This window comes from Muscardinus avellanarius (assembly GCF_963383645.1).
Source record: "Muscardinus avellanarius genome assembly, chromosome: X".
NCBI lineage: Eukaryota > Metazoa > Chordata > Mammalia > Rodentia > Gliridae > Muscardinus > Muscardinus avellanarius.
The window spans coordinates 28,436,470-28,461,002 of NC_137792.1; the positions used below are offsets into that span (position 1 = coordinate 28,436,470).

Below are 24,533 nucleotides of genomic sequence, written 5' to 3' on the forward strand. Positions count from 1 at the left end.
TAGAACAGTACTACACTGTTTCAATTATTGTAGCTTTATATGGTTTGAAATCAGAAAATATACATCTTCTAGCTTTGTTTTTGCTTCGAGATTGTTTTGGGTATCTAGAGTCCATATTCCATATCAGGATAGATTTTTTTCTGAAAAATAAATATATGATAGTTTCACCTAAAAAAAAGAAAAAAATATTCTCTGGTAAGAAAGAAAGCAAAAAGAAATATTGAAATGTTATCTTTAAGTCATCAAAAGCTTGGTATCAGACAAATGAAACTGTTATGTGAGATTATCATTTTTAATTTTGGATAAATTGCTATAATACTAGATGTCAACCACTAAGCCAAGCATGGGAGGGAGGGATGGGGAGAGAATGGGGTGGGGATCGGGTGAGGGCTGACTGGGCGATGTGTGCATGTATGTCTACAAAAGTTTGTATCCCACTATGATGTATGAATACAGTGCACCAATAAAAATAAATTAAAAAAAAATATAGACTGTAATTATGGCTAGCTCTTAGCTCTGCTAGCAAATGCTCAAACAGGTAACGACCCCCCCCATGGAGGACCTAAAAAACAAACATGATAAAAATCTTTAAAATCCTTTGAGCTATCTTCATAAGATTTGGTGGTATATAGTTAACCCTTATAATGCATTGTCCAACATCAAGATATTATATTGGCACTCTTTTAGGTGCCTGACATTTGTTAGATGAATAAAAATACCAAAAAATAGAAAAAGTAATTTTGATAACTATGATTTGGGCTTTGTAGTCATATGAAACGTCCTGCTTCATAAGCTCCAACAAGAGAAATGGTTTTAAAAAACAAAGTATTTTTGTTTATATGACTGCTTTGTCCTAAAAGGTTAAAAACAATAGATTTTAGTCACCTTTCTTTATTTTAATTTTTTGTGGTACCGGCGATCGAACCCAGGGGCATTCTACTTCTGAGCTATACCCACAGCCCTATTTTTATTCTTTATTTTGAAACAGGGTCTCACTAAGTTGCAGAAGGCCTCACTAAGTAGCTGAGGCTGGGTGATAACCTGCAATCCTTGTCTCAGCCTCCCAAGTACTAGGATTACAAATACGTATCACCATACCTAGCTCCTTAGTCATCTTTCTAGCATTGATTAAAATACTACTTATTGAGTTTCTATGAGTATCAGGCATAGTGGGTAGTACTGAAGTTAAGTATGTAGTTCTGAGTAGAGACGTTTCCAAATGGTAGTGATATGTTTGTTTTGAATATCTCAGCAAAAGAAGAGAAAAAGCATTTCTTTGTAGGGATCAGTATCATTTTCTGTGTGTGTGAAAATCAAACTATTGCTCATTGTCACAAGGCTTGATGCTATTTGGGGAAAACATTTTGGTAAGAGAAGAAAAACATACACTATTTATATAAGTAGACCAAAATATGCAAAGAGGGGGAGGGACAGCCTTAAAACCACATTTAGAAAGAAACACTAAACCAAATTACAAGTGAGACAAGCCAACTACTTGAAGAAGTCTGTTTACTAAGAGGGGATCAAAATAGACAACTATAACATTAGCTGGCACTGTTTCAAGTAAGCATACTTTCCAATTTTAAATACAATATCAATAATGACTTTTTTGGGGGGTACAGGGTCTTGAACCCAGAATCTCAAACATGCTGGGCAAGAAGTCTACTACTGACCTACATCCCCAACCCCTCAATATGGAATTATTATATGCATAAATATCTTTCTTCTCCAGAAATCAGTTACAAGCAATTCTTTAGTGGCTTTCACATATAGAAGAGAGAAACCTTTTCATGATGTTACATATAACCACTAAATTTGACCTTGCATATGTGCAAAGTGATGCTATGTTAATAAATCCTAGTCGCAAAGGAAACATATGAAAATTGGTGTATCTAAATTATTCCATTCTTAAATAGAAAAATGGCCATGGTAAATCCATGAACCAAGAAATAAATTAAGAGTAGTGATGGATCTTTAGGGGAATCTTCCTGTTGTACTAAATCATTCACAATAGACTTTCATTATATACAAGAATAATAAAATGATATTATGGTCACTATCTAAAACTTAAAAATATTTCCCATACTCATGCTTCCAAATTTATTAGAACATATATGTGGTGATACTTTGGATAGTGTTTCAGTTGTCTTAATACAATATTTAGCATATAACAGGCACCAAAAATAATTTAATAATTAATAATTTAATGAATGTGTGAGGGAGTCAGTAGTGAATGAACCAGTTTAAGATTCAGTAGCCTTTCAGCCCCAGGTCTACCAGTTACTACTATGTGATCTTGAACAAATCACTTATGAACTAGATATACTTCTGTTTTTCTTCAGCCCTTTGGACCTTCATTTTTTATAGTATCTACATTCTGACTAATCTTTGTGGGTATAAGAAGATGAACACAAACAGCAGGGGGTAGTAGAACACTTTGGATTTTATCATTTTAGAACAAATTACCCTTTAAATCCTGAGAATTTCATCTACTCCAACCTTAAAACAGCTTTTTAAAGTCTAACACCTTAGATGGTTCTGTCAGTTTCTTCATTATTGACAGTCATAGGGGCTTATTTTGCAGTCTTCAAATCAGATATGATTGACAGGTTAAGTTGAAGGCAATACATGACTATTTCAGTTTGAGTAAAAAAGAATAATATATTCAAGGATATTCTTATAAATGAGAATTAAAACTCTCATCAAATACTGTACTGAGATTTTAGTCCACATGCCCCGTTTCTACATAGCTATCTTTCTAGATTATCATGACTATTAAATTAATGAACAATTAACCATATAATTAACTTGTCTTACGGTTTCAGTTATGTCGTGATTTTTCAGTATAACCATGGTTATTTCCAAAGAGATATATGCCTTTAAGGGTTCAAATTTTGAAATTTTTTTAAGTTTCCTGTCAGAAAATATGATGTTGCCTTTTGATCACCAGGGGACAGTAGAAAGGGGAAAACTAGATGTGAAAAAGGCTGTTGGCACATACATTTGCTGCAGTTCCTAAGGAGACAGCCCTGTCAAGAAGTATTATTTATTTATATATTAGTTACAAGTTTTGAAGTGGCTACTGTGCTCTGTGAAATGCTTGATACTGAAAACTGATATTATGATGTCTTCAGTCAATTAACCTTAAAATATAACAAATGCTCTCAATTTTCATGTAATATAGCAAACACAAGTGCTTCTGCAAGAGATGGAGGATAAAGTAAGATTCATGAAATAATAATACTGGTTTGAAAGTTATATATTTACCTGCCGCAAAAAGCATGACAGCAACAGGTCTGTAGAAGCGCCGTCGAGATCCCACGCAGATAGAAATCAAACCCACCAGGAATGCAATGAAAATGATGGCAGCACCACCCAAAAGTAAAGCCAGAGTAGCAATCTGCCAGTCTGGAAAGAAAAAAGAAAAGCATTGCTTCATTGCTTTTAAGCACCAAGTCCACAAGAAACAACAGCACTATGCTTAGCAGCCCTCACCTTGCTGCAACTCAACAAATGTGATTCTACTGCACAATAAGCATCCTTTAGGGTTTCAAATGTTTTGCAACAAAAATTAACACTAATCTCTTTATTCAGAAATGGCTTCTATGCTAAGCTCAGGCAAATAATTTTTAGACCAGGAATTTGCCACACTTTTCTTCCAAGGACTCTATTAAGAATTTGTACTAAATCGAATGTCTTCTCCATGACCTATTTTCAACATTACTGTGATTCAAATTTTTATTATGCTATGAAGTTCACAAATCATAAGTATGGAAAATAAACATGGAGATGAATCTACATATATATACATATATGCATGTGTGTATATGTGTGTGTGTGTATGGTATATAAATATATCAATGTTACCACCATCCAGATTAAGATCTCAGATACTTCAATCATTCAGAAACTTCCCTTGTGTCCTTTCCCTGTCAATAACCATCTACCAATCCAGGATACTGACAACATCTACCACCATGGATTAGTTTTGCCTGTTCATAAATGGTATAAACTCTTGTGTCTGGTCTTTAAATCTCTGAAACTCATCTATGTTGTAATGGCATTGCATTCCTTCTTACAGCTATCCCTTCAAAAAAGGCTTCCTTCAGCTCATAAAAATTCCCCAAGTGTTCATCTGCCTTCCCTCCACCACTAAAATAACTCCCCAGCCAATTAGCATCACAATGATTTTATGTCATTCTTATCTCACTCTTACATTTGCAACCATAGGGATAGTTGCTAAAATTCCTATTCATAGAGAGCCAGAATGCGCTTTTAATGGCCACTCACCAATTCTCTTCATTCATACAAGAAATCATAAGTGTAGCTGGGCGTGGCACACACTTGTTATCCAAGTACTTGGGAGGCTAAGACAGGAGGATTGTGGTTCACAGACAGCCTCAGCTACTTAGTGAGGCCTTCTACAACTTAGTGAGACCCTGTTTCAAAATAAAGAATATAAAAATAGGGCTGGGGGTGTAGCTCAGAGGTAGAATGTCCCAGGGTTCGATCCCTGGTACAAAAACAACAACATCAGAAACTGTATGCCTATATTGTCCACTTACTATTTGCAATCCTTTGTACAATCAACAAAGGATACATGCAATATATCCTGGATGCAATACTGGATACATCAACAGAGCCTCTCACACACTTAGTAAAAAGTAAATATCATACAATGCAATTACACTAAAAGGTGCAGTAACTGTATGACAGAAAATAGGCCAATTTTCCATTCATAAGAAGAATAGAATGAGCTCTCAGTGAACCCATGAAATTACTACACAGGTTAGCAAGCATCACATAAATGGATACTGCAGAGAGCAGCACTCTTAAGAAGTGATAGAATGTTCCAGGCTACCTCTTCTGGCCATCAGTTTAATGTACATGTGGGAAATGCAAATAGATTTTAATCTATTGTTAAATAGCAATGTATCCTATTCAAAGTCCTGACTCATGATATGGTGTGCTTCCGTCTGAAATGATCTCTCCAGAAAGCTTCCAAAGTAGCTGTCCATGGTGGTCCATGCCCGTAATCCCAGCTACCCAGGAGGCTAAGGCAGGAAGATTGTAAATTCAAAATCAGCCTGGGCTCTTGGTAAGAAGCTGTTTCAAAGTAAAATAATATTTAAAGCTGTGGATGTAGTTTAGTGGTGTAGAAGTTGCCTAGCATGTGCAAGGCCCTGTGAACACCAGTAGCACAAAATAGAAAAAGAAAAGAAGATTAAAAAACTTCCAAAGTATCCTTCCTCACTCACATTTTCTCCTACTAAGAAATTCTGGATGTTTCACTAGCACTCAACTAGAACTTGCACAGCAATCAGGAAACAAATAAATAAGAAAAAATAGAACAAATCCACACTTCTTAAAATATAAAGATGAATCACAAGAAAGTAGAGAGCAGTTTTATGCCATCTATTTGTAACAAAGCCATATAACTTCAAACAAAAATATATCTGGCTTTCAACTAGAAGTTAAAAGGATAGCCATACTATGGCTTTTTTATTCCCTAACAGTATGTAGCTTTGAATTAAAAAGCCAAAAGAATAATCTTTATTCTTGCAAGTCTCCAAATTTCTTTGGGAAAGTTTATAAATAGCACATTATTTAACATAATGGAAATCTTTCTGGAATCATGTAAGTTGAAATTTCTGAATAAAAACATCAAAGATTAATGATATCAAAGATTTTAGGGTACAAAAAATAAAATCCATCCATCTATAAATGAAATTCTTGGAGATTTTGTTTAGGAGAGCCTATGTTGGATACATTATAGTCTGACTATTCCTTTTAAAAAAAAGTATTACCTTAACAACTTTCCTTTAATTCTACATAAGTAAAAATTCTTAAAGTGTTGGCTTTGCTTGAAGCAAGATAAAACTAAATATCCACCCATTAAAAATTATCTTAAATAACATTATAATAAATTGCTATCTCCTCAGAAGCTTTCATGTTATTTAATGAATATAAAATGTCACACATCGAATATTTTTACTTCCAACTCAAAATGAAGAAGGAATTTTGACCCCTCATTCCTATCTTAAAGATCTTTTTAAAAAGGTTTAAATATACATTTATTCACATTTTTAATGACAGACCAAAAAACTGGCAAACATCCTCTATAAAGGGCTAAATAATAAATATTTTTGGCTTTGTGGGTCAAAATATTTACTGTACCTACTACACACTGCCATGTACACGCTGCCATGTAGTGTGAACACAACCAGAGATAATAAGTAAATGAATGAGCATTACCATATTCCAATAAAAGTTTATCTATAAAAACAGGTGGTAGGCTGTTTTTGACTCTCCGGCTGGTTTTGACCCTCTGGCTGGGTACATACTATTCAGTGATCCTTGGTCTATACTTCATATTTCATTTTCAAATATTAAACTTTTTCTAGGTGAAGGTCTCTCAAACAATAAAAATCACTTAATACAGTCAATTTGACAAATGACTAATAAAAATATAATTGATATCTACTCCAAACAACAATAAAAATAGCAAAAATCATAAATTTTACATAAGAAAAAAAGTTATTAAAAGAGATTAGAACTTACTTAGGAAAGGAACTTCTTAGAGCACAGGAAATATTTGCAAAAAGTGGATGAACACAAGTAGTTCTAGGATTTTTCCTAAATGTTCTATATTTATTTGTATTTTAATACTGAGGTTGTAGCTAATGAGAAACATAATTTTAGATGGAAGTCAATAAGGAGATTCACCTGCATTATCACTGCTGTGAAATTGCCACCTTTCCCTCTGATCTACAACCATAGCTATAGCTATTTGAACAGAAAATCTGTTTTATTTTTCCAACAGAGACTGTCCGGGCCAGAAGCTGGGGCTTATACTGGAATACTAAGACTATATCCCTGGAAGATCGTGCCAAGTTTTAGAATTATTGCCTTCATACCACTTGGAAAGACTCAGTCAGCCTGGTTGTCTAGGACCACAACTTTAAATAGCTGCCCAGGACAAACATGAAAAAGTATTTTTTGCCTCAGTCAGGAAGCAAAAAGTGCTTAGACATGGCTATGGTAGTCAGAAAGGCCCAGAATGCTTTTTCAAGTTCAACCTGGGCAGCTTGGAGCTCATAATAGAGCTTGAGGTATCATGTCTCCATTAGTAAACCAGTAGATTCCATTATTCAAACACTCAGGCTATCTTGGGACGTGATCTAATGTTGGGGACTATGTAGAGTGGATGAATATCATTTCCTTCCTTTTGTTGAACAAGACGAGAATATGGATGTGGGAAGTGAAAAATATTTTATAGATAACAAGTAATGGCAATTAAAATATTTTTTAATTGTATTTACACAGATATTTACTTTTCAGTCAAAGTCCAATTACTAGATTTAGTAACAATGTGTACATATGACTTTTTTTTATTCTATCCTATTGGACTTCTGGAATTTTACAGTAATATAATAATTGACCAGAAGGAGGGGCATGCCTGTAATACCAGTACTTGGGAGTCTGAGACAGGACGCTCGCAAATTCGAGGACAGCCTCAACAATTTAGCAAGAACTTGTTTCAAAATTAAAAAAGTAAAATAAAATGTCTGGTTTCAATCCCAGAACCCACAAAAAAAATTAATGATAGGTGAACAGAAAACATATCTGTACTCTAGTGGTTTTTCCATTAAGTTTTGCATGCTACATATATTTGCTATCTCATATTCATGAGTTTGCAAAGCAGATTAAAATGATATGCAATTCTCAAATTTCAGTCCTAGTTCTTAAAAAAAAGTCATATTTTAAGTTCTCATAATCAGTTAACTTGTGTATCAACCTTATTTCCTTAAAGTCCTTATAGAACTTAGTTGAATTGTTTAGAGTCCTTAGAGATACATTACTCTGGATTAGTTTTCCACATTTCTATAAGTGATGTGCTAACATTGTACTGGAATAGTGAACATAAACCAGTCCTGCAAAACATCAATAGCTTTGGTGATGTTTTACAAACCACAGTGTTCTGCACTACTAAAACTGGCATTTATTCAATGTTAGGCCTGCTAACTGGAAATCTGAATTTGTTTTCTAAGATGAGGAGAGCAAGTGGTAATCAATTTTGAGGAACTAATGTGTTTCCTTAGTTTATAAAGTGGTGTGAGCTTGGATGAGCCAACCTGAAGTGAAACTACCATATTACACGTCAGGTTTCTTCAAGAGTATTTTGGCAAAACTCACACAGTGACACCCTGGAGGCACTGGAACTGAACCTAGGGAAACCAAGTCTCAAAAGAAGTATATATTTTACCCATAATAACAGGATACAAATCATATCCTGATTTGTACTATAACATCAAGGTCAATGTTAATATGCAACTTGGTAACTAAAATTTAAGTCCACTTTCAAGGCATTTTCATTAACTGGCCTCAAAGTTTCCAATGTCTCTAAATATTCTAAGTATTGTGCAGAATTGCACTGACTTACTTTAGCAGTATAATACGTGAGATGGCTGAAATCGCCACTGCATTATGAATATATTATGGTACACATTACAACTGCCCAATTGGACAATTATTTTTTCCTCAAGGAATTTACAGTCAAAATTTGCTTAGATTTTCAGGAAAGGAAAAATCTTTTTTTTTTTTTTTGGTGGTACTGAGGGTGGAACCCAGGGGCTTTTCTACCTAAATGCTTTACTTCCAGACCTATTTTATACTTTATTTGAAAACAGGGTCTCAATAAGTTGTTTAGAGCCTAAGTAGCTGAGGCTGGCTTCGAACCTGCATTATCCTCCTGTCTCAGCCTCCCAAGTACCGGATTTACAAGTGTGTGCTACCACGCCCAGCTAGGCAAAAATCTTAATAAATATACATTTTCCATCTTTTTGAGCCAAGGTCAGTTCAGTGCACAACATATCAGTGCCTAACGCTTCCCTTCTCCATCTATCTTATTTACAAGCTTTTAAATTAACAAATGCTTCATATTTTGTTTACTTCTACAGGTATTTTTATATGCTTAAATTGGTTTCATTATATGTAAATGCACTGACATAAAATTGCTACTTGTTTAAGAAAATTAGGTAAGTTAGTAATTAAAAGGCAATGAAAAAACAGATTGGAGGGGGTACTAAGGATTGAAAATAGGTGCATTCTACTGCCAAGCTACACCCCTAGCCCTATTTTATTCTTTATTTTGAAACAGGGTCTCACTAAATTGTGGAGGGCCTCACTAAATTGCTAGGGCTGGCCACTGTGATCCTCTTTTCTCAGCCTCTGAAGTACTGGGATAACAGGTGTGTGCCACTATGTGCAGCCAGATGTTTAACCTTATGAGTTCAATTTTTACTGTTTTGGTGGATAACATATGCCCACATATATTCTACAGTTTTAATGGACGATTCTCACTTTTGCATAATTTTCATTACAAGTTGAAACACAAACTTTGAAAAAAATTATAATCACATTTAAATTTGTCAAATGGGCACTTATATTTTTATCTTTGAACCCCTGTGAAGGAAATTATATTAAAGTGATATTCATAAACAGTCAAAATCACTCACTAAACCACATAAAACGTTGATTTTTTAACCTATCATCCTATCACTACATTTCTTAAGTTACCCACAAATTTCCCCTAATTTACCTAAATAAATTGAGCCAATTTCACTCGTTCCCAGCAAACATCCAGTTACTCTAAGAACCTTCATTTCCTTGTAGGACATCTTTATAGCAAATGTTTCAATTTAATTTGCTCACATTGTAAGAACTTTGAAAGCTACGTATTTTCAATCTCCATCTTCAGAAATTGGAAGGAACAGGATACTATTTAAGGTGAAAAAAGCTCAGTTACAGAATTATATCTCAGACTCACATCCCCCAAGTTATCCATCTCTTTATTGAAGACGGTGTCTTTTTACCAACCAGCCCATTTTTCCAGATATGATAGCATATAATGATTTTCATCAAATGTAACTTAATATTTTAAGATTAAATGCTACATTACTTCCAATTTTGGCTAGAAAAACCCTATATTCATATGAAAAGCAAATTAATACAGTGCTCTTATTTTATATAAAAGAAAGATAACTATAGACTTTAACAGCCTAACTACCTCCAGAAGTATCAAATGACATACTTAACTTTTCTAAGTTATGTGGAAATGAAATGGAACACTGAAATCATTTACGAGGCAATTTAAACTTTGTTTTCTTGGTTAAGTTGCACTTAGACCTAAATCCGTCAGTGCATTAACTTTCCACTACTTCATGATGTAGACACAAAGAATTAGGATGTGGAGTCAAAGAATTAGGACTCTAATTTCAATAATTAAAAGTATCACCTCTTTTTTTCAAATAAATACTATCACAAGTAATACTTTTCATGTGCAAACAAATATTTAAAGAAAATAACTGTCTTTTATAAAATGTTAATATGGGCACCATCTATACCATGCTGCAAAGATCAAAGTAAGTTATTATAAAAACAGCTACTTTGGAGACCCATGTTAACCAATTTGCCAGTAGGATTTGGATTCCTATTCTTTAAGCCAGTTCACAGGTAAAGGCATCAGAAATATAGGGTCAATCTGATTTCAAGCTACATCAAGATAACCATTTAAATAATAAATAAATCACTGAGTAATTCTAATGAAGCAAAGTGCCTGTAATGTCTGCCAAACACTTAGAAAATACTCGGTATCCAAAAGAACTAGACAGATTACTAGTTTTCAATTCAGGCCAATTTTGTTTAACCCTAGGAGTTGTTTTGTGTTGATATTAGAAGAATACACATTACTTTCTTCTTTAATAAAGGGATATTTTAGCTGCTTTATATAATTCTATTTTAGAAAGCTCAGTGGAAATGTAATGTATAATCTAAATACCATAGCATATGGTATTTCCCCCCTGAATAAAAATCACTGTATGAAATGCTTAACAAAGAACTTTGCTAATTAAGGCATGTTACAGTATTTAGACAAAAAGAAAGACACAATCATCTCTAAAGATTGTTGCTTCTTACCATATTAGAAAATTTTCATTAGCATTTGATAATATTACCTAAATTCAGACCATGGTATTTCTATAAGGATGTGATGGGTTTGGCACATTGCAGATTGTTTCTTTTCCACTCTTTGAAAGAAAAAAACAAAACTTTAGAAGGTTGTAAAATGGAAAACTTTATTATTTGGAAAAGAAAACCCACAACAGGAGTAGGAGTGAGTGACCTTTTCTAAGCAACTAAAAATATTAAAAACCTTTTGTGATGAGGTTATTGCAGCTAATAATAATCAAAGAGCAGAAGGAAGACATCCAGCCAGCCACCCACAATCGGTATTAAGACAACCCTTTTGGTAAATATGGAAGGATAAAATCAGCAAACTAGTGTTCCACCAGCTCATTCTTATACCCCTTTACAAAAAATAAAGCCTCCCTATAAGCACTTTGTTTATTAATTTCATTTTTTAAAAGAAACCATTTGTTTCATTCATCCCCTTACACTCTATACCACCACAGAACTTGGCACACAGACTGACTGGCTGACTTTATACCAGGGTCATGTCTAACTGATGCTAGAAAACAGTATATTTCAATAAAATTAGCTTTCTAGGTATATGGGAGAAGATAGGAAACAGAGAGGTAAGTCCTTACTACTGTACTTTGTCACTTGGTAGTGCTAGGAATGGACTCCAGGTTTCATTCACAAAACACTGTGGCAGCGTTTTGAAGAACATTTAGTTTAGAGATCTTAAACATGATAGCAACAAAATCCTTTTTGATAAAAATTTGAGTTTGGAGCCAGGCATGGTGGTGCATGCTTGTAATCCCAGCATTCGAGAGGCTGAGACAGGAGGATTTGGGTTCTCGGACAGCCTCAGCTACTTAGCTCAGCTCTTTGCAACTCAGTGAGACCCTGTTTCAAAATAAAGATTAAAAAATAGGGCTTGGTGTGTAGCTCAGAGGTAGAATGCCCCTGGGTTCCATCCTTAGTGCTGCAAAAAAAATTAGGGTTTGGAGTGGGTGGCCCTTTTTGTACAGAGAATATGTGGTGCAGGGATCCAAACCTCTATTTTTCTTACACCTGTTTACCTAATAAACATATGTTTTAAACAAGCACTAACAATATTTGTGGCATTAACTCGAAACATTGCTCATTAACTACTATTTTAAACTTCAGGATAGTTAATAAGCTGCTAGAAACCATGATGATCAACATATTTTTTCCTGTTTTGGGGCGAGATCATGAATGTCTCACTGGTGTATTTTTTAATGGGAGTCCTTGGTGTCCAAGGCAAGATTAGACTAGAAGTAAAAACTGTGAATCTACTAGTGTCCCTAAATCCTACAAAGATTTAAGACCAAAAAGGCTAAAGAAAGGTATCCTTAAGCCAGGTGTGATGATGCATGCTTATAAACCCAGCACTTGGGATACTGAGACAGGAGGATCACAGGTTCACGGCCAGCCTCAGTTACTTAATGAGGCCCTCCTCAACTTAGTGAGACCCTGTTTCAAACTAAATAAAAAACAGGGATGGGGGTATAGCTTGAAAGTAGAATGTCCCTGGGTTCAATTTTCAATACAGAAAAAAAGGAAAGGAAACCGAAAAAATAGCAAAGTATCCTTGTTGATTTTCAAGGGAGATGATACAGTAATACTTAAAAGATTGGTAAGATTTATGTTACTACCTTTTATATATGGCTTCATATATATTTAATAGCCAAATGCTAGTGCATTTAACTTCACTTAATCAATTTGAAAAACTTATGTCTAACTTTGACATACTTGTGAAATTATTACTCAACTTAAAGTTAGGCTGTAGCCGAGTGTGGTGGTGCATGCTTGTAATGCCAGTACTTGGGAAGCTGAGTCAGGAGGATTGCACAAGTTCAAAGCCAGCCTCAGCTACTTAATGAGACTCTCAACAACTTAGTGAGACCCTGTTTCCAAATAAAATACAAAAAAATAGGTCTGGGAGTATAGCCCAGAGTTAGAAAGCCCCTGGGTTCCATCCCCAGTAACACACACACACACACACACACACACACACACACACACACTTAGTGAGACCCTGTTTCAAATAAAATACAAAAAAATAGGTCTGGGAGTATAGCCCAGAGTTAGAAAGCCCCTGGGTTCCATCCCCAGTAACACACACACACACACACACACACACACACACACACACACACAATTAGGCTGTTGTTTTATAAATATTCCATCATGGACAAATTTGAAGCAATGCAAGTGTTTATTCTAAAGAACTAATAATGCTAAAAATTAACATATAATAATAAGCATCTAAAGTCTAACTTATAACATACATATTTATTATTCAAAGACCCTTTAAAATGTATGTGAAATCACCAGGCATGGTGTTGGACACTTGTAATCCCAGTAGTTAGGAGGCTGAGATAGGAGGATCACTTTTGTGGCTAGCCTCAGCAACTATTGAGATCCTGTTTCAAAATTTAAAAAATAAATAAATAAGGCTGGAAGTATAACTCAGAGGAAGAATGCACCTGGGTTTTTCTTTTCTTTCTTCTTTTTTTTTTTTTTGGTGATACTGGGGTTCCTGGAAGCCCTTCTACCTTCGGGCTACACTCCCAGACCTATTTTATATTTTTATTTGGAAACAGGTTCTCCTAAGCCAGCGTGAGTAGCTGGCTTTGAACCTGCGCAATCCTCCTGTCTCCGCCTCCCAAGCGCGGGGATTACAAGTGTGCACCACCACACCCGGCTGATACACCTGGGTTTAATCTCTAATACTACAAAAAATAAATAGGTAAATAAATAACTAGTAAGTAAAATCAAATCCTGGACATTTATGAAAATGGACATTCATTTCATACATAGTTTTTAATCATTTCTTTAAAATTCCATATATCATAGTATTCAACAGTCCTTTAAACACCAAGAGATAGTTATCTGCAATATTACAGAAAAATGTAAAAAACAACCCTGCAAAAATACTAAGGTAAGTGCAATATATTCATGGACTCTTTAATGTTGTATCCTTCCTAATTTGCCTTACAGATGTAATGTTATTTGACTGGATTATTTAAATACATTTTGTACTCTAAATGTGCTATGGTTCTGCAATTCAATATATGACTATTATCAAGTGAATTATGTTGCTAAAACAAAGAAAAAGGAAGCAAAAAAAAAAAAAAAAAACTCTGCAGCTCCAATATCTTTCCAGCACTGCAAAACTTGGTGCCTGTGTGAAATTTTAACATTTTAGTGTTTATGTACCAAGCATATCATTGGATACATTCAAAACTTGGTAAATAAGAGTAAAACATGTTTAGGCAATACTAAATAATAGATTACATTCCAGATTCCTAATCAGTGAGCTTTGACTATCAAAAACTGTATACCAGATATGACAGATAATTTTCTGTATTTGTGGACGTGTTAGGTTCTTGAGTTTCTTTCATCCCAAATTCAAAGTGACCCCATAAAAGGGACCAATCATTAAAGTCATATGTTGGCTAAGGGCAGTTCTTCTTTTAGTAATGCATTATTTATATAATGGACTAAAAAATCTAAAGTACAGAAGCTATGAGGATGTTTTTATCTTTGAATGTAATAGAAAATATAGATTTATAGCTAGACTCAGTGTTAGATGATATGCTTCATCAAGATGGAAGTCCAAGCTGGGCGTGGTGGTGCGTGCTTGTAATCCCCACGCTTAGGAGGCTGAGACAGGAGGATCACACAGGTTTGAAGCTAGCCTCAGCTACTTAGTGAGGCTCTTAGCAACTTAGTGAGACCCTGTTTCCAAATAAAATATAAAATATGTTTGGGAGTATAGTCCGGAAGTAGAAAGCCCCTGGGTTCCACCCCCAGTACCCCCCACACACACAAAATGGGAGTCCAAATTCTCCTTCCTTTGTAGTTAAGAACTACATGTGAAATAAATGCCCATTTTTATAAGATTATTAGCCATGATTTGATTTCACATACTACTTATTTACTTATTTACTTTTTTTGGGGGGGGGGTACTGGAAATTGAACCCAGGAGCATTCTACGTCTGACTTAGATCCCCAGACAGAGTTCCAGCTGAGACTAGCCTCTCAGCCATTTCCATCAAGGTGATAAATCTTGGAGCCAAACTATTTAGAAAAGGACCTTCCAGTTCCAGGTGTTTGGTACTGAAGTCATTGTTAGCAACAGCCCTAGATATCCGGGATCAGAGACAAACAGTCCTCATCATGCCCCACCTGAATTCTTGACCCACACAATTCATTAGCATATGAAAATGGTTATTTTACACCATTACCTTTTAGTGTGTTTAATTTCCTAGCATTAGTAATTTGAACTCTTGGTAAATCCTGTCTCTACCACAAGTTAAATAAGACCTTGGTAAACTTGTAACAATCCCTGTTATTCTCAATAGTATACAAGGATTCTATTAGCAACTGTGCAAATTTATTGTGACAATGGGTATAAGGGAGATATATGGCTTATAACAGTATTGAATAAAAGGTAGACAATAAATAACTGCTTTGTGATCATGACTTACCAAGAGCATTATTAAATGCTAGTTGTTAAATATATGTGTGTATACAAATATTTAAATATAATTAAATTTGAAATTAAATACTTCATTATGCAATGCAAGGGAGGGACGTGTCCTTATTGAAAAAGAGATCACTTTGAGTTTATATTTCTAAATATATAATTAAAATCAGTACAGTGTCTTATATATTTAATCTTCATGATAAATCTTTGAAAAGTTTCAGCAGCCATTTGCATTAATATATCTAATAGCACTGGTGGTATCTATGGTCTCTCTTAGGAGTGTTACTATTAAACAAAAATGAAGGAAATTCCTAAATTGTATTACTGACAATAGGTAAAATCTATTGCTTGAAATACACTTTTGTTTTGATTTATTTTATTAAAAGCCAGGCTTTTCACATACCTTTCAAATCCATGAGCTGCTAAAGAATGATCCATGGGGCTCCCTGAAGATTATAATCCTTTTATGAATGTGAGAAAAAAAGAAATCATACTAGCCCCCAAATTAAAATGTCCTATTTGAAATTCTAGAGGATATTTAAAAAAAATCACGAAGATCTAGAAAGAAGTTATACTTGGTTTTCTCTGGCTTATCAGTTGTGGAAGTTTTGGTGCTAACTAGCATTGTTAAATTTTCACCTGTCTATGCTGTATAAGTTAAATTAAATTATTGTTCTACTTTTGTTTTTTAGAGGCAGCCAGAAGAGGGTGGAACTGCAGTGGCTTCCAAGCTTGCTGAGCTATGTGTAAACAAGTATCAATATTAACTTATTTCAAACAACAACCTGAACATTCCCTGGAGCAAATCATATTGTTGAGGTTTCCCAGTGAAATTCAGTATCTGAATTAAGGCATAGATCTGAAGTATGTATCACAGAGATGATACATGTCTGACCTCAGAATCTTCTAATCTGCCTCAGATCTTCTAAGAACTATAGGTGTTCGAGCTGACCTGTTTATCTTAAACTAAAACCAATGACAGGTTTCCTTATACATTCTTTTAAAAAGGATTTTATACTAGGGTTTAAAATTGAGCTATAAGTAAGCACTCTGAAAAGAACCTCTCGTCAACTGGAAATAATAATATTCACCTGTTGTTAGTACACAGTATACTGCCATTTCAAAACTACCAGTGACTCATATTACAAATGCAGCTATTTTTAGGTCATTGCATGAATGATGTTAACAATATTTCTTGAAAAAGGCACTATTTGATCAAGTATTTTGTGTATGGAAAGATGGATGAATGTACTTGCTATATTCTCAAATTACTCTCAGCAAAATGTACTCATTTGGCCATCTGTATGTCTCTGCTTTTTGCTGAGTCAATAAATTACACAGACATCAAAAAGCAATCTGCTTTATATGAAATAGCTATTTATAAATTTTTCCAAAATAAATATAAAATCTCCTAGAGATGATTTGATGTTGAGTTAATGGCGTGAGCCTTTTGTGTACACTTTAGCCATCCTATTAGCACTAAGAATTCTTTTCTAATGGTTATGGATATGAAACTCTAACAACTATATTTGAGAAAAAAAAAGTTATCAAAGCTAAGTATAAGTAAGCAGCATCCTAAAACGTCAGCACCACTTTGATTAAGATTTAAGATTTATTAAAAGTCTGTTGAATAGAGTACTAGGGAAACCCATCTTTAGAAAGGAATTCTGTAGCCAGGAGTCATGTGAGTACTGCACATTCTAAACTTCCCAACAAGCATACTTTCTTTTCTTTTTCCACCACAAATGACAGCCAATTAATCATTTTCCCATTTGTCTTCTTGCAAAACATACAACTTAACACAAGTGTCTGCATGGCCCCCCTCCCCCATACACTGAATCAGATGCCAGAGTAAAGCATTCTGACTGACTGACAGCCAGATTACTGGTTCACGCTAGAAGTGCTGACGCAACCTTCAATACACCAGGACACAAGAGGTATGATTCTGTTTTCACTTAAAACTATGAAACGGGGTATAAACGGCAAATGATGCACATTTGGCACCAAAATTAAAATGCAAGTTTAAAAATAATGGCTTAAGGGAAAGTTTCAGTAGAAACTGGGCCTAACTAGGGCATACTGTCATCTGAAGAAACATTCCAGAAAATTTCCCTCTGTAAATACAAGCTTGCCTCTTCACAGCAGTTTTAATTCTGATTAAGATAACGGTTTTTAATTAAGCCCTGAAGATTCTGGTGAAGGGCCTTCAGAAAAACTGTCCTTGGTGGTTCCTCCCAAGGTAATTCATTTCAAGAGACAATGAAGTGGATCTCTTAAAACCTTCAGAGAAGACATTTCCCTCCCTGCCTTCTGCTACTCCACACAGCAAATGGACTGAAAACAAGCTGCCTGCCCTTTGAAACAGGCAAGAAAAGCATTGCTGGTTTTGATTCCTGTGTTTCCCTTCCTTTCAAAACACTGGTGGATAAAAGCTTCAGCTCCATATAACATTTGAAGAAAGCACATTTTGTAAGTAGGGACACAAAGCAATTTTTTACATTTTATTTCCTTTCCCTCACACCCCCAACCCGCCTCTCCACCACAACAGAGAGCAAAACTGAACTGTTACTACAACATAAAGTCACAAACTTGTTCCAGATAGCCTCCCACAAAGCCATCTCCACTTGTTACCCATTTGCTTACAAACTCTAGTTTTCTGGGCTGAAAAATATTTTTAAGCAAAATAAGGCTAAAGCTGATTATGAGGAAATCAAATAGAGGTAAATACTGGGGGTATGAGTATATGCAAGTGGGTACAATAAAGGGTCGGGGGGGGGTCAGAAACCATGCCTGCCTTTGATTTTTACTCTGCAGAATCCTTTACCACTGTATTTGCATTAAGCTTATGTCTCCGGGTTTCTTTGCTTAGAAAAAAAATAGCTGAAATAAATTGGTATGGAGGCAATTAAGGAAAGATTAGCAAACACTGCATACCGCTCAAACAAACTTGAGTTGGCTTCTCCCCATTCCCTACATTTTGGCCAAGAGAAAAGGATAAGGGCCTGGAAAGCAAATGGAAGTTGAAGCTGGTTTCTCTAACCTATCTGAAAAGTCTTTATGCAATCAGAGGGCTATTATTTCAGGAGAAAGAGAGAAAGGGGCAAAAGATTCACGTTGCTAAGGAGACATACTGAAGCTGGCATTCCTACATAAATTTCCATTTCTATTGAAGAGGGGAACGAAAAGATATTTTCTCCAAAGTTTATTTGGATATCCAGGTTACCGAAGAAAGGTATTTTACCGATTTACTTTATCTTAAGTTGTAAACAACCAACCCTGAAAGAATTAAAAGGCCTCAATGTTGACCTCCTGCTGCCAACCAGTCCCCTGCACAGTGAATTAATTAACAAAGACAAAATCCTTTAATGGGAATTCTGAGGTAAGAGCAAAGAAAAGGCCTTTTGTAAACACAAAATTAAATTTATGGAGGGAACTTAACCAAGTGAATTAATCTCTCTTATAACGAGAAATAAAAGACAAAGGAAAATCAAATTTTTGTGGCTTTTTGTTTTATTCCAACTTTATTGGAACTTGAAACGTTTCCAGTAAAGTCTTACAGAACTATCAAGAAGAAATTTAATGTTTCTTAGGGTTGTGTGTGTGTGTATAAAATCACAGGCTGGTCCTCTCCCTTTATCCCTCTGCCTCTGTGAAGACACCAACAGCTGAAGAATTAAGGTTAGAAAAGGAAGACTTTGCAGCAAGCAATCAGAAGTGGCATTTTTCTGCTAAGGGCATAATTGGGGCACAAGGGAAGGCAACAACGAGAGAGAGAGAGAGAGGGGGGGGGGAGGAGAGAGAGAGAGAGGAAAGAGAGAGAGAGAAAACCACAAAGTCCCTGGAGCTGGTAGCCCCAGTGGCTGCCCTTTACTCCACCCCTATCACATCCATTTGCAGCTTTCAGTGCTGGCTGAATAAAGGACAACTTTCCAGGCAACTGTGAGTAGCTCAAGGAGGAGAGGAGTTTCTTACAGTGGAAGAGAAAGGAGGGCAACTCAGAGCCAACACCGGTGTCACCAAGAAACGAAAGGAAATTAAGTCCCTCTCAACTAGCTCGCCATATCCTCCCTCCAAAATGAAAAAATTATAGAAATAAAATACAAATCAAGATTGTTTCGGAAAATCCCAGATGAGGTGGAGTAGTTAGTATAGGCTGAAATGTGGGCTCTAAGAGCTAAACTCAGGCAAATTTCTCTTTGAAAAAGGAGCGAGAGAAAAACAGCAGAGAACGCACACATCTTGGTGGAGTTGGGGCGGTGTTTTGCCTTTTTTTAAAAAAAAAAAAACGGGGGTGTGGAAGGCAATGCATTTTTTACACAGCCACATGGTTCTCGCCTTAAAAGATAACAATACCCAAAATAGCACAGTGTTACTCCAGAGCGGGAGGGAATAGCCACGGGAGGAGGGAGAGGGCGTGGGAAGTCGCTTAAGGTTTGGCGATCGGGAAAAGAGAAGGGAGAGGGGTGCAGGCAGGGACAAGGCTGTAGCCCCAGGATCCGTGAGAAGGGCCGGGCCGGGATGGGTGGGACCGGACGGGGCAGAAGACCCAAAGAGGCAGAGAAAGCCGGCGGCCGTCCCGGCAGTGGGGCGCGGGACAGCGCGAAGGAGGCGGGGGTCTCGGGACGCGGGCCCTCACCGCTGCTGAGCGTGGAATCGCAGTGCCAGTCGTCCAAGTTGGCGGGTTTCCGGCAGGACTCCCACAGGGACAGGTAGTACTGGTGGTCAGCAGTGACCCAGGCCGGACTCAGCACAGCCCCCAGGTCAAGACACAGCGCCAAGAAGATGCACACCAGCCCCACCAGCTTCAGCGGGGTCAGAACCGATACGCGCACCTCCTCCATGCCGCTGCCCGCAGAAGCCATGCCGGGGCGTCGCGGTCGCCCGCCCCGCCGGAGGCGAGGACGCCAGGTGGGTCCGGAGAGCCCGAACCCGACCTCCCGAGGAGGGAAGCAGGCGAGCCGCCGCGCGCGGGGACTCGCTCCTCCGGGTTGCGCGAGTCTAGCCGGCCCGGGAAGGAGGGTCTGTGGCTGGAGGGCTGGGGGTCGTCGGCAGCCGCAGCGACTCTGCTCCCGCCGCGGACCTCGCCGTGCGCTCTGCCCGCGCCCGCGCCGGCTCCGCCCCCGACCCGCCCGACTCGCTCCGCCCCGGCCCCGCCCCGCGCCCCGAGGGGCGGGGCCCGGAGAGAGGGGCGGCGGCTCTGCACCCGGGCGGCGTCAGTCTCTCCGGCGGGGGCCCGGGAGGCTCCCGCCTAGCCCAACGTGCCCCCGCGCCCAGCGGTTCCTCAGAGCTCCACCACCCGTAGCCTGCCCCGGACGGACCATGCTGGCTCCGGGGTCTTCTTTCAATCCCTTTGCCCCGTCATGTGGGTTTCCTTTTCTTAGGGAGCAGGGTGGGCCGATTTTAGAAGTCGGTGGCAGAGGTGGATTCCTAGTTTTTCTAGGCTGTGGCCTTGGAGGGAGAAAAGGTCTCCTTCTCAGTGCTGTTAACACCCTCTTCCAGGGCCAATTTCACATCCTGAGGGCTTTGGAAGAAGGAGGGGAAAAGTGACAAAGGACGTTCTGTCCTCTCTTCAACCCCTGGATGGGCCCTGGAGTCCCTAGATTCCTGTTTCCTTAGTTCTCCCTTAAACCTGCTGCTGCTTCTGTTCTCTGTGCCCCCTGTTGAAGGGCGTTTGCTCTAGGCATACAGGAACTAAAATGGGAATGAGAGATTCTGCAAAACGTAAACATTATTTGCATCTTCACTTCTCTATCCTTTGCATGTTGGTTAAAACCTTAATTTATTCTGCTTTGCCTTATGCCCAGCCAGATCTGAATCCCTACCTGAGTATTAAGTTCTTCTTTGTCCCAGGCAAGCTCTATTCCAGGGCCTACAATAGGAAAAAGTGGTGTATCTTTCTTGAAAGGAGAAGGAATGAATCTACAAATATGTATTGAGTACCTACGGGTTAAGAATTCAATCCAAGACTGCACTGTCCGGGTTCTTAAGGAGACACTTCGTGTTTTTCATCTTTACATGGAGACTAAACATTCCTTTGAAATTGAAACTGCAGCTCTGAAATTGAGTGGTTGAGCGTGTGGTTGGCTTTTTAGGTATCTTATATCTCTTTGACTACTTTCCGTCTCTATTAAAAAAAAATTACAGAGTAGATCATTGGCAGAATGGGTTGTTTCTGAACTCACTCACCATCTTTAAAACTTAGTGGGAAACCCAAAATAGAAGTTAAAAACTGAAGAATGTAAGAAACACGCTCTCACCCTCTGCTTTTTATTTTTAAGATTTTTTCTTTTCTTTCTTTCTTTCTTTCTTTCTTTTGTGTGTGTGTGTGTGTGTGTGTGTGTGTGTGTGTGTGTGTGTGGTACTGGCAGCAGAACCCAGGGGCTTTTCTACCTCCAAGCTATACTCCAAGACCTATATTTTATTTTTAAAGTTTTTTATTTCACCTCCTTTTTATAAAAGGCCATCCTCAGCGCTGTAAAATTTCATACTTTTTTTAGGGGGGGGATAATTCTTTTTTAACAGCCTCTTTCCATAAACTGACTATTTTGACAGAAGCAACATTTTGTGTGTAAGAATCAATAGAATTAGTGTTCAGTGAGGAGATTAAGAACCAATGCAGTGGGAAATAGCCCATAATTTTCATAAGGGGAACTAGCAACTTTCCCCCTACCCTCTTGATCATTATCATGCCAATTACTGCAGGACCCTTCAGGAAAAATGCCTGGAGTATTCTGAGCTCTTTTACCCAGAACTTCCAACCAGCTTCTCCATCTCCTAACTGGGAAAAAGCCACGGGTTTCTCCTTGAGAATATCCTTTAGGAAATATAGAAAAAATGTCAAAACCTAAATGATTGATAAAAAGGGGTGACCAAGTTTGTGATATTTTATTTTACCTGGACTTATCTTTGTGAGTTTGTAATGTACATTCAACAGTAATCTTTAAGAATTTTTGAAATATTTTCTCAAAGTTACAAGAATATTTTTTCTCCAAGTTCTATCATTTTCTCTTTAATATATTACTTTTGGGATCAGTTAATATTTTATCTTTATTCCATGTAGTTCAGGCTATTATCTTTGATATTTGCTTTAAGGTAAATACTGGCCTACCATCCGTTATGTGAAAATTGGGAGCTGAATATCAGGGAAGAAAAGACTATCATCTATAGTCAATAACTCTGTTATAGTGTAGGAGCTCTGTGAAAATTGGTTGTTCTGCTGAAGTAAAGGGAAAAATCAACACCACGTTTTAATCAGTGAGGCCAGAAAAGCAAAAGGGTGATCAACATGAGACATGGAGTTAGATGGAAGAGACTAGAAGTCCATCAGGTCAATGGAAGGTGTCATGGCTGTAGCAGACTGTGTGGAAGATAGGGGTGGAGGACATTACAGACTTTGAATGTTTCTTAAGAGAATAAGAGTTAATGTCAAAATATCAGCTCACAAACTATTATAATGGGCACCATCTCTGTCTTTGCTTGGCAAAAATGTGCAACTACTAATTGCCAGTGACATGGAATAAACATCAAATGGGAAAGAAAAACAGTTTACCATTTGCAGGAATGAGCCAAATGAATCTCATACATTGCTTCAAGCAGTCACTAACTTGTCACTGTCAGAGCAGCTGCTGGACACTGTCAGCAGTAAGCCCTTCTTTATTTAGGCAGGCAGTGGGAAGGTGTCCTACAGCTTTTCTAAACTCAGACCCACCATCCATATGGAATAGTCTCTTTGTTGAGTGTAGGGCCATTGTGTGTGTGTGTGTGTGTGTGTGTGTGTGTGTGTGTGTGGCACTTGGGATTGAACCCAGGGGCATTCTACCTCTGAGCTACACCTATAGCCTGAATTTTTATCCTATATTTTGAAACAGAATCTCACTAAGTTGTGGAAGGCCTCACTAAGTAGCTGAGGCTGGCCGTGAACCCTAGATCCTCCTGACTCAGCCTCCCAAGTACTGGGACTACAGGCATATGTCACCACGCCTGGCACCGTGTAGAGCCATTTTCAGTGAGGCTTTTCTTCCTAGACTCTGGAAAGGTCTTTCAGCACTGGGATCTATCCAGGCATGCATTACTAAGACCTCTTTGCTCCCCAAAATGAAGAAATAGAATGGAAGGACATTACCTGGAAGGAAAAACAATAAAGCAGCCATTTAAACATTAGACATGCATACCAACTGCTTTTCCCGTGTGTAAAGTATTAAGTTTAGCAAAAAGTACTTTAGAAATAAGAAACAGAAAAGAATAGAAGTTTATTCTCCTTACTATAATTCTGATTCCTTGGTCACTCCCAGATTGTGATGTAAGCGAAGTAATGATATAATGACCCCTGCCTATGCTACTTATGAAAATGAATGAGGTCAAGGAAGTTTCATGTCAAAATGCATTCTGTATTCCATTTAAGGGATTTCTTCTTATGTTGTTGCAACGTTCTTGGTTTAGAATTGTCAAAAACAACTATGACTAATAAATGATGTTTCTACCTTTTTAACAAAAGGAACAGTTATAAAAATTGGAATTCCACATCCGTAAAATAGTTGTCATTTTCTAATCATTTTCTGGCTTTAAAATATAATATATTGTGGAATCAATTATAGTTAAGTCAAAAATCATACATTGGGTGTTTCCATTTTGTGTTGATGTTATGATTTCAAGTTAATTGATTTTTCATAGTAGTAACCATAATCATAATAATTTACTTGCCCACAAAGAAATAAAATAAATCATGGAAGTGAAAACACTAGAGGATAGTTTAATGAAAGGATGATTAGTGTTAAAATCAAAATGTTTATTGTAAAGTAAAAAGTGTGAGTCAGATGCCCATGAGTTAGGAATATGAGAAAATTAGAATATTCCCAGTAGGATTAATTCTAAATGTCCTTTCGATCTTTTTCAATCATTTATTTCCTTAACAACAGTTTTGTACAGGCACAAATCTTCCTCTACATTTGTATTTGATTTGGATTCTCTTATAGCTCTGCAGAAATGACCAGTTTTAAGCACATCATTTAATTTTTAATCTTTGTTTCTTTGTTTCTATCACTACTAGTCAATA

General features: G+C 37.2%; 1 protein-coding gene across 1 annotated transcript in view; it reads right to left on the bottom strand.

The window, feature by feature from the left end:
- The window catches only part of TMEM47 (transmembrane protein 47), a gene marked incomplete at both ends in the record, with an annotated part of 29,638 nt that extends 9,295 nt beyond the window's left edge, over window positions 1-20,343 (bottom strand). The window contains 2 exons of the mRNA XM_080718464.1: window positions 3,268-3,408; window positions 20,118-20,343. Of these exons, the coding sequence (XP_080574590.1) occupies window positions 3,268-3,408; window positions 20,118-20,343 (367 nt within the window). The remainder of the gene's footprint in view (window positions 1-3,267; window positions 3,409-20,117) is intronic.
- Window positions 20,344-24,533: the final 4,190 nt, after the last annotated feature.